General features: G+C 46.3%; 1 protein-coding gene across 1 annotated transcript; it reads right to left on the reverse strand.

Moving 5' to 3' along the window:
* Positions 1–1043: 1043 nt before the first annotated feature.
* Positions 1044–6142, reverse strand: LOC134910450 (E3 SUMO-protein ligase KIAA1586-like). The gene is made up of 2 exons (XM_063918495.1): positions 6033–6142; positions 1044–1920 (listed from the first exon to the last, which is right to left on the reverse strand). Exons 1-2 carry the CDS (start codon positions 6131–6133, stop codon positions 1044–1046), a joined length of 978 nt encoding a protein of 325 aa, XP_063774565.1. The 5' UTR covers positions 6134–6142.
* Positions 6143–9850: the final 3708 nt, after the last annotated feature.

A 9850-nucleotide genomic window follows, 5' to 3' on the forward strand; every position in this document is an offset into this window, starting at 1 on the left:
TCATAACACTAAAGCCTCGCTCACAGTCAGCATTGCTTGCTGCAAGAGTATCTACTGCAAGAATTTATTTCTTTAATTTTTCGGGAACAATCCGTCCTGCGCAGCATTTATATTCCACAAATCCCAGGTGTGTTTCATGGTAACTGACATTCAGCATTTCACATAGTGTACGAATCTCTTGGTCTCCAAAAAGTGGATTATCAGAATCAGTTTGCCAAGATTCAGGATTCAGAACAGATATGCTGTCAATCAGGGTGTGGTAAGCAGTTTCCCTACCTTTTGCTACGCTTTCTGTTGCTTTATTAGCAGTGGTGGTAAATAATTTGCACCTCATGTTGTCAACAACAGCCTGAATGAATTGAGAGGATTTGATCTTGGGACTTTTCCCAATGCCTGTCAACTTTGTATTTTTGAACATAATTCCCTCTTCTGCATTCTGTGTCTGTTCACTGTGAAATCCTGGTATTCTCTTTAGGCTTTCAATTCTCCGCACATACATTTTTATGTGGTTGTCTGCCTTTGGAATTGTCATTTTTCTGTCTTGTAAGAGTTCTGATAAATTTTTGAGCTCAGTCAGAACATCTAACATATCTGACATATTTTTTACAAAGTTGACTGAGCACAGTTTTGAATGTAGACCTTGGAATTTCACTTGCTCCCTTCTATCCCTTGATTGGTCTTGTGAGGCCTTTTGAAAATGTGCAGCTAATGCAGGATACGTCTGCCAGACTGCATTCACTGCTCTCCACGATGAAGCTACCCATCTTACGTTGAAAACTCTGCCAATTTTTTTAAGCAAGACATGCAGCTCATTAGCCTGTGCACTAAGCTCACGTACATTTTTTGGTGACTGACTGTAAAGTGTGTATAAGGTGTCTAAAAATGACCTGAAGTCATTTGTACCTCCAGTAACGTCTAGTGCTTGATCCACAGCTAGTTCAAACCTGTGATTCATGCAATGCCAGAGAATTAGTTTGGGAAAGTCTCCTTGTAAGAGTTTTCCAACACCAGCTTTTACGCCAAGCATGACATTTGCGCCATCACTACAAAAACTGACAAAGATCTTTGTCAATACTTCGAAAGTAAAACCATTGATGGAATAAACATTTAATTATTTTCTGTTTTATGCTCTCAGCTGAGGCATTTTCTAACTCTATCAAATCCAAAGGAAATGCTACTGGATTCATGACACCATCAACACTTGATTTTAAAAAAATAACAAGAGTTGAATATCTAGAAAGTGTAGTAGCTTCATCAACTAATATAGTAATCTTAGTTTTTTTTGTTATAATTTGTGAGACAATCTTTTTCCTCATTTCAGCCGAAATGTGTTCTATAATGTCTCCGCAGACCATTCTACTATGAAGCAAACGCCCAATCTGAACTCCATTCACTTTTTGCAGGTCAATCAAGCTCTCATGGTCAGTAAATGGCCTATTCATTTTAGCAATGTAGTAAGCTGTTCTGAATACACGGCTAGTGATTTCAAAAGCAGTTTCTTGACTTCTTCCATTTATGTTTAGCAGAATATCTTTTCTAGCAGTTTCTAGAATTTTTTCTGCTTCTGCATGAGCAGCGCTATTTTTGTGTATATACATTTTTTTGCGAAGAGATGTGAGCTCTGTTTCCTTAGTTTTACCAAAAGGTAAAATGTTACATTCTGCCCACTGAGAAGCAATATTTATGCCTCGAGCAGCGTGAATCTTTAAGTTAGAAACTTCTGCACAGATTGTACAGCCGACTTTTCCCCTAGACGCAAATAGCCACTCATGTTTCTTTTTGAATTCGTCAAATTGTTCTTTTGACCACACAGCTGGATATTGCTTTTCATCTGTAGACTTATCGTGTGATTCAGCTGATGTCTCAGCAACAACTTCCTCACAGTCAATAGTTACTATTTCATTGTCCAGTGCTAAGTTCCTACAAAAAAAGAGAGCAGTAGCTCATTTTTCTACAATATTTGTAAAAAATGATACATTTTTTATTCATATTTAAGCTAATTACTCCCTCACGGAAATATAAAATATCTAGTTGCTTATTTATTAAGCTTTTTTTCCCCAGAAAATTATATCTGAAAATTTATAATTTTATGGATTGTTGTTATGAGATATTGATTTCACAGAAATCAAATGCAGAAATTGAATGTTTATTAGTACTGCAGATCGCAGTCCTTATTATCAATTGGAACTACAATCTGATCCCTGCTGTATGTACCAAACTCTGAAAAGCATTGTTTATAGAATTTGGTCATGTTAGTTTATACCCTTTTCAGATGATCTAAACTTCTTAAAGCCAATGGAGGCATGGTAGCAAGAGAGAGATCTTTCTATCCCGCTCCTGCAGCCTCCATCTGGTGCCAGCTCCAATACTGGAAAATGTCACTGTGCGCATGCGTAGTGTCAGATTCCCCATGACTTTTACACAAATGGAAAAATCTTTTAAAAATGCAAAGGAACTAAAAGGGACATCGGTTATCACTACTACTTAACTTTCAGGGGGGTTTACTTAGTACATAGCAGGAATATTTTTTTATAAAAACTGAAAAATTCACAATGGATAAGAATGTTAATAATTACAATAGTGCCGCAATTATTAATGCATAGGATTCTTAACAAGAACAGTGCAGCCAAGTAAAAAACTAGATGTTTAGGGCTAACATTTTGGAAGTCTAGTCTACTGGTCTTTAAGAGTCCCCTCCCCATTTTACATTAATACACAATACTGAGTATATACATTCATTGCACTTTCAAAATAAATTAGCAAAAAAGATTTAAAAAATATGCTGGTACCCACATATAAATCACCTTGCTCCGGTGCAAAAAACAATACATCAAAGAAGATCCAAAGAAGTGAAGGCACTGAGACTACAAAATGCAGAAAGCATAAGTATATTGGGCAAACGTTTTCAAGGCTGATGCCCCGTCATCAAGACCACACAAAGAAAGGAGTAACTCCTGTCTTTGTGTGGTCCTGATGATGGGGCATCAGCCTTGAAAACGTTTGGCCAATATACTTATGCTTTCTGCATTTTGTGGTTTGAGTGCCTTCACTTCTTTGGATCTTCTTTGATTTTTAATATATATATATATATATATATATATATATATATATATATATATATATACATACATACATACATACATACATACATATACACACACACACACACACACACACACACACACACGCACACACACACAAAACACGTTTGAAGATCTGACTTACTGGGGTAAATTTACTAAGGTCCCGATTTTGACCGAGATGCCGTTTTTTCTTCAAAGTGTCATCTCGGTCATTTACTAAACTCAAATCACGGCAGAGATGAGGGCATTCGTATTTTTTTGCAAGTAGTTGTAAAAAAATACGAATGAATACACCATCGGTCAAAATACGCCAGCAAATTAGTAGAACTCGGTCATTTACTAAAAAGTGCAAATCTCCAAAGAGGAAAACACTGCCGTGAAAAATTACAAATCGCAAAAAAGTGCTAAAAAAAAGCAGACCTGCTTTTTTGAGCCGTGATTGCATAGGCATGCAGGGATCCATGAGATCCGTGCATGTCTATCAGTGGGAAGGGGTGGGAAAGTGTTTTTTTTAACAAAAAAAAAATGTGTGGGGTCCCCCCTCCTAAGCATAACCAGCCTCGGGCTCTTTGAGCCGATCCTGGTTGCAAAAATATGGGGAAAAAATGACAGGGGTTCCCCCATATTTAAGCAACCAGCATCGGGCTCTGCGCCTGGTCCTGGTCCCAAAAATACGGGGGACAAAAAGAGTAGGGGTCCCCCGTATTTTTAAAACCAGCACCGGGCTCCACTAGCTGGACAGATAATGCCACAGCCGGGGGTCACTTTTATATAGTGCCCTGCGGCCGTGGCATCAAAAATCCAACTAGTCACCCCTGGCCGGGGTACCCTGGGGGAGTGGGGACCCCTTCAATCAAGGGGTCCCCCCCCCCAGCCACCCAAGGGCCAGGGGTGAAGCCCGAGGCTGTCCCCCCCCATCCAATGGGCTGCGGATGGGGGGGCTGATAGCCTTTTGTGAGAATTAAAAGATATTGTTTTTAGTAGCAGTACTAAAAGGCCCAGCAAGCCTCCCCCGCATGCTGGTACTTGGAGAACCACAAGTACCAGCATGCGGCGGAAAAACGGGCCCGCTGGTACCTGTAGTACTACTACTAAAAAAATACCCAAAAAAACACAAGACACACACACCTTGAAAGTATAATTTTATTACATACATACACACAAACATACAAACATACTTACCTTATGTTCACACGCAGGTCGGTCCTCTCGTCCAGTAGAATCCATGGTGTACCTGTTGAAAAAATTCTACTCACCAAATCCAAGGTTCCAGGGTCCTCGGGGCATCCATGTTTAATCCACGTACTTGAAAAAAAAAAAAAAAACGCATACACGAGCCACGAACAGAAAGGGGCCCCATGTTTTCACATGGGACTCCTTTCCCCGAATGCCAGAAACCCACTCTGACTTCTGTCTAAGTGGGTTTCTTCAGCCAATCAGGGAGCGCTACGTTGTAGCACTCTCCTGATCAGCTGTGTGCTCCTGTCCTCACTGACAGGCGGCACACGGCAGTGTTACAATGTAGCGCCTATGCGCTACATTGTAACCAATGCTGGGAACTTTCTGCTCAGCGGTGACGTCACTTTAGGTCAACCGCAGGGCAGAAAGTTCCCAGCATTGGTTACAATGTAGCGCATAGGCGCTACATTGTAACACTGCCGTGTGCCGCCTGTCAGTGAGGACAGGAGCACACAGCTGATCAGGAGAGTGCTACAACGTAGCGCTCCCTGATTGGCTGAAGAAACCCACTTAGACAGAAGTCAGAGTGGGTTTCTGGCATTCGGGGAAAAGAGTCCCATGTGAAAACATGGGGCCCCTTTCAGTTCGTGGCTCGTGTATGCGGTTTGTTATTTTATTCAAGTACGTGGATTAAACATGGATGCCCCGAGGACCCTGGGACCTTGGATCTGGTGAGTAGAATTTTTTCAACAGGTACCCCTTGGATACTACTGGAGAAGAGGACCGACCTGCGTGTGAACATAAGGTAAGTATGTTTGTATGTTTGTGTGTATGTATGTAATAAAATTATACTTTCAAGGTGTGTGTGTCTTGTGTTTTTTGGGGTATTTTTTTAGTAGTAGTACTACAGGTACCAGCGGGCCCGTTTTTCCTCCGCATGCTGGTACTTGTGGTTCTCCAAGTACCAGCATGCGGGGGAGGCTTGCTGGGACTTGTAGTACTGCTACTAAAAACAATATCTTTTCATTTACAACAAAGGCTATCAGCCCCCCCATCCGCAGCCCATTGGATGGGGGGGACAGCCTCGGGCTTCACCCCTGGCCCTTGGGTGGCTGGGGGGGGGGGACCCCTTGATTGAAGGGGTCCCCACTCCCCCAGGGTACCCCGGCCAGGGGTGACTAGTTGGATTTTTGATGCCACGGCCGCAGGGCACTATATAAAAGTGACCCCCGGCTGTGGCATTATCTGTCCAGCTAGAGGAGCCCGGTGCTGGTTTTAAAAATACGGGGGACCCCTACTCTTTTTGTCCCCCGTATTTTTGGAACCAGGACCAGGCGCAGAGCCCGATGCTGGTTGCTTAAATATGGGGGAACCCCTGTCATTTTTCCCCCCATATTTCTGCAACCAGGATCGGCTCAAAGAGCCCGAGGCTGGTTATGCTTAGGAGGGGGGACCCCACGCATTTTTTTTTATGATTTTACATTGTTTAATTTAAAAAATAAAAAAAAATGAACCCCAGCACGGATCACACAGATCCGGCCGAGATTCATTGTAAAAAAAGTCGGCAGTGTTTTGCTAATCACTGCCGTAAAAATAAACAAAAAAACACGAATGACATCGACATCGGAACAAAAGAAAAACCCGAATATGACAGCTTAGTAAATTAGTCGTAATCAATTCAAAAAGTTGCAGTTTTACACTTTCGATGTCATTCGTGATTGAACTTTGACCTTTTTCCGAAAATTACGAATGTTAGTAAATTTACCCCACTGTGTTTGAAGTGGAATGTCAGTTTTTCCTTTCTTTGGTTGGTGGTGAAAGTAGAACATTATTCCTGGCTTTGAACTATTTGTTCGCTTTTTATTAGACATGATGCCAGCCTGGTAATAACAAAAATTGTTATTAACTGTGGCCGGAGAGACTAGCCAGCCACACGTGTAATGGCGTCTGCGGCACTGAAGGGGTTAACCCTCGTGCCCGGCGCCATGTTACGGACTGTTTAAAAGTTTGTTTAATGATGTGTTTTACTTTTAACATGTCATATGCAGTGCTCTGTGCACCATTGCAGGAATGCATGTTTAACTGTATCTATTTTATATTCAAGACAGGCTCTGTGTATATTTAAAGGGAAACACGTGTTTAAATGAAATGTATTTAAAGGAAAAATGCAGTTACTATAGATGTCTGAATAAGCATCTCTTATCCTATGGAAATAGGAAGTGGCATGCTAATGGATCTGTGCTAGCAGCGAGGTGTGAAGGACAATACCTTTTGATGTGTAAGTTCCTTAGAGAGAGATGCTAATCACTGGGTCTATGGGCTTGGAATCTGTTTCATGTAGGCGATTTGATATACGATCCCTGAATGGCAGATAAAGGAAGGAAGACTGTTTGTTTGTATTGTAGCCATTCCTGTTGTAATCTTAAACACTGGGATTGCCTGGAGATGTGAATGACCAGAAAGTAACATTTGTATTTTGAAGATATGTGATAAATTTATCAATAGTGAATGTTAATCTGATACCAAACGTTGTCTGGGTGACAGCTACCGGTAGAGGCCTAGCAAGTGGCTAGTGGGGATTCGTCAGCACCACACAGCTGTGGTAAAGCAGTGCGTCGGCACATACAGAGCAGAACCGTGGTTCCAAATGCCACGGCAGGTTTGGAGTTTGGTGGTGGCAGCGAGAACCCGCCCACAGCGCAGTGGGTGGAGTCAGTAACAGGCGGTTACTAACGGTAAGCGGGAATCCCCTATGTGGTCAGACCTCGTGCGGCTTGACCTTCCATTCTGTGCGCAGTCGACGGGACGCGGCAAGCGGCGAGTGCTTCCGTACGGTACCGTCCTGTCACAGAAATTGGTGGCATAGTGGTGGGATATTCCCAGGCGGCTTTTCATCACCCGATTGCAGAAGCCGAGTTACTCAGGAGAGGAGTAACTGCAGCGCAGGAGAACGCACAAGATGGCGGAATTCAGCGGAATGTCCAAGGATGATCTGGAGATCGTATGCCAGGACAAGGGTGTGGATATCCCTTTCAACGCGTCCAGGAGCGTCATGCAGGCGGCGCTCAGGAGCGTGGAGGAGTCTCATCGGGCGGAGGTGGAGAGCACTGACAGCGTCAGCATCGCAGAGGATGGCCCAACAGTGGACCTTCGTAAGGAACCGGTGAGAACCACAAGCCCCGCCCTCTCTCACAGCAGCAATGTTTCCCAGCAATCCCTAGCAGGGCCAGGATCCCAACGTCCCAGGGGGGGCGACCCGGATACCCTAGCAGATCGGCTAGCGGAATTGGGGGAAAGGGCAACGGAGCAAGAACGCATGCTTGTCATTCGGATGTGGCATGCGGAGCGGGCATCACAGGCCGTGGTACCCCGGGAGCCGTTGTCAGCTGTTGTACACAGATCAGGACGAGTTCAGTTTGCCAAGTTTGCAGACAGTGATGGGGACATTGATGGACATTTACAAGTTTTTGAAAGGACTTGCAAACTACACGATCTACCCAAGTCAGAGTGGGTGAGACACCTTGTGCCCACTCTGCATGGAGAGGCCTTGGAGGCCTATCGAGGAGTGGCGACGGAGGACTGTGGGAACTACGACGAAGTCAAGAAGGCCCTCCTCCAGCGATTCTTCATCACTCCCGAGTCTTACAGGAAGAAATTCAGAGACTTGCCTAAGAATCCTAGCAGCACCCATGAGCAGTTCGCCACCCAGCTGCGGCAGTACGTGGTGAAGTGGGTGAAGGATTCGGAAGCCACTACATGGGACGCACTGATCGACCTGATCTGCAGGGAGCAGTTCTACCACAGGTGCGCCCAAGAAGTGAAGGAGTGGGTGCTAGATCGGGAGCCACCCAGCTTAAAAATGGCTGCCCAATTAGCCGACAAATATGTGGCAATTCGGCCACGGGGGCAGAAGCACCCCGCCAGCAGCCAGCTCCAAAAGACTGCACCACCAAGGGGACCCCCCTCTTCAGCTCATCACCCCCAAAGACAAGCATCATCCAACCCGGGTGCTCTTAGCCAGCAACCGCACCTCAGCGTCCCTGCAACTGATCAGAGATCATCGGTGCCACGACTGGAGAAGAAGTGCTACGGTTGTGGGAAAATCGGACATCTGAGGATGAACTGTCCTGCATCCCAAGCACCCCAGACTCGTGCCCCAAATCCGAGTGCTGGAGCCCGGATCGCTTGTTTGACGAGAGGAGATGAGCCTACAGAGACTGTTCCCCCTCCAGTCAGTCCGATGGAGTGTGGCGAGAGACAGGTGCACTCTGCAGAGAGAGTCACCTGCATGACCCAACAGCCCCTACACAACATGTGGAGGCACCTGCAGCCAGTCCACGTGGGACCCCTGCAGGGAGAAGGCCTAAGAGACTCTGGGGCCTCAATCACTGTGGTGAGCCCCCACCTTATAGATCCTGCTGCAGTATTGCAGGGTCGCACTGCCACGGTCACCCTGGCCGAAGGAACAGAAAAAGCGGTTCCCATGGCAAGAGTCTACCTGGACTGGGGAACTGGACCAGAGTTGCGAGAAGTTGCCGTCATGGATGGTCTCCCAACTGATGTGGTCCTAGGAAATGATCTGGGTGGTGGGATCGTCACTATGTTTGTTGGCGCCATTCCCCGGAGTCAAGTTCCAAAACCACCGTTGACATCAGCTACTCCAGCACAGCCCAGCCCAGAGGAAAAGACTACAGCTGCTAGACAACTGCCAGCACAGCCAACCACAGCATCAACCAGCCCAGAGGAAAAGATTACAGCGGCTAGATCAGTACATCGACCCCGCATGCCTTTTGCCTCTGGTATGCCTACGTCCCCTAGCAACGCAGAGGATGTCGGTTCCAGCTCGTGTGATCCTGTGGGGGTGCCCAATGATGCTCCTGACCCAAGTGGTTTGCCAACTCCGGCGGTGAGTATGAGAAACCACACTGACTTTTCCATGACTGACCCCTACCAGACTGACCCTAGTAGTCCCCACCTAGATCCCCCTGTAGAGTGTCCCAATTTAGGAGAGATTGAGGGCCACAGGCAGGAGTTTAGGGAGGCTCAACTCTCTGACCCATCCCCAAAAGGCATGAGGCGCCACTCTGGCAGCGGCCTTGACAGGGTTGGGGCAGGAAGTTTGACCTGGCGGGAAGGGTTAAGGTACAGGGTAGCCAGGAAAGTGGGAGGGGATAGACCAGATAGGGAATGTGTCCAACTGGTCCCCTCAGGGAACGTTCCTGCGCAACCGGTGTTGGTTGCTAGCGAAACCCCTTTGGACAGCAACCCGGAGACAGACCGTACCCTGAAGTGCCTGACACAGAGCTTACCCTGGTCTGGAATGTCGGATGACGCCCAGACCAAATGTAAGGCTGGTGCCATGCGTTGGCAGCCGGGGCACTCCAGCGGTTGTGTTCTCTCTGGGCCTCTGCCCATAGGAGAACCCTTGCAGCAAGTTGCTGTGGACATAGCAGGTCCCCTGCCTGTGCGCAGTAGATCGGGGAAGACACGCAGCCTCCCTGTAGTGGATGCCACACAGGATCCAGAGGCTGGTGGTCTGGCCGCCATCACTGTGGCACAGGTAGCGGATGAGGAGGAAGGAGTAGGCC

Source organism: Pseudophryne corroboree, chromosome 4 (genome assembly GCF_028390025.1).
Source record: "Pseudophryne corroboree isolate aPseCor3 chromosome 4, aPseCor3.hap2, whole genome shotgun sequence".
NCBI lineage: Eukaryota > Metazoa > Chordata > Amphibia > Anura > Myobatrachidae > Pseudophryne > Pseudophryne corroboree.

Coding starts and splice junctions, on each gene's coding strand:
- LOC134910450 (XM_063918495.1), bottom strand. CDS start 6,133: ATGTCTAATAAAAAGCGAACAAATAGTTCAAAGCCAGGAATAATGTTC. Junction 1,921..6,032: donor GACATTCCACTTCAAACACA/GTGGGGTAAATT, acceptor CTTTTTTTGTAG/GAACTTAGCACTGGACAATG.